Source organism: Fragaria vesca, linkage group LG7 (assembly GCF_000184155.1).
Source record: "Fragaria vesca subsp. vesca linkage group LG7, FraVesHawaii_1.0, whole genome shotgun sequence".
Taxonomy (NCBI): Eukaryota; Viridiplantae; Streptophyta; class Magnoliopsida; order Rosales; family Rosaceae; genus Fragaria; species Fragaria vesca.
In genome coordinates, this window is record NC_020497.1 from 14,352,083 (window position 1) to 14,353,172 (window position 1,090).

General features: G+C 44.8%; 1 protein-coding gene across 1 annotated transcript in view; it reads right to left on the reverse strand.

Moving 5' to 3' along the window:
* Positions 1 to 607: 607 nt before the first annotated feature.
* The window catches only part of LOC101306682, a 1,031-nt gene continuing 548 nt past the window's right edge, over positions 608 to 1,090 (reverse strand). The window contains exon 2 of the mRNA XM_004308698.1: positions 608 to 1,088. Within this exon, the coding sequence (XP_004308746.1) occupies positions 608 to 1,088 (481 nt within the window). The remainder of the gene's footprint in view (positions 1,089 to 1,090) is intronic.

Below are 1,090 nucleotides of genomic sequence, written 5' to 3' on the forward strand. Positions count from 1 at the left end.
AATCAAAATCCGGTGTCTCATCAATCAAGTCTCTGCCAATTTGGAAGTCTGTTATGTTGAGATTAGCATCAGCTACATCTCCATCTTCTATTTCATTGTTGTAAGCTTCTAGCTCAAGCTTCTCGCGGTATGTTTTGTATTGATCAACAAGTCCCTTGCTAGCTTTGCAATGCTTGTACCAATGATTGTTTGATTCACATCTGTTGCAATTACCGCGGTTTTCTCCCTTATCTCGAGTTTCATAAGCCTTAGCCTTGCCTTTTTCAGCATAGGTGGCTCGGCCACTTGGGTTACCTCGGCCTCCATAGCCTCCTCGGCCTTCTCTTGTCCCTCTCCCTTGGCCTCCATGGCCTCCACGCGATGCGTGGTCCTTCTTGAAGTGGTTTTGAGGACCAAGACGTCCTTCCAATCTTCCCTTTCCAATAGGGTTCCACTCCTTGCGCTTCCCCTTTGAAGTGCTTGTATAGTTCGCTTCGGGAATTTTCTTTGTCCCAATTGGCCTTGAACTATTGCTCACAAGTATGCTATCATGCTTTTCTGCAACAAACATAATCCGAATGAGCTGATTAAAACTTGTGATATTACCGGTTCTAACCTTATTGCGGTACTAATGTGCAAGAATCCTTGCAGGAACTGGGAAGGTGGAGAGAGTTTTCTCGAGCATGTCAGCTTCAGTCACATTTTGTTCACAGTATTGAAGCATGGATCGAAGTTTGAGCATTTCAAAGTTGAAATCTGCAACAGTTTTGAAGTCTTGGAACCTAATGTTGTTCCATTTCTCCTTCAGATCCGGGGGGAGGGTGTCTACAACGTTACCAAAGCGATCTTCAAGTGCAAGCCATAAAGCTCTAGGGTCCTTGACATTCATATACTGCCATTGTAGGGCAGGGTCCAAATGGCGCCTCATGATGATGACAGCTTGTGCCTTCATGGTTGATGTTGGTTGATTAATAAGGTCTTCATTGAGTGGTTGGATAGTGGTGATGATAGCCTTAGCAGTCAATGCATTTTCCACATCTGTCACCCATCGGTGATACTCAATGCCTTGTGGGTCCAATTTCCCAAAATCGAGCTTGGTTTCAGACATCCT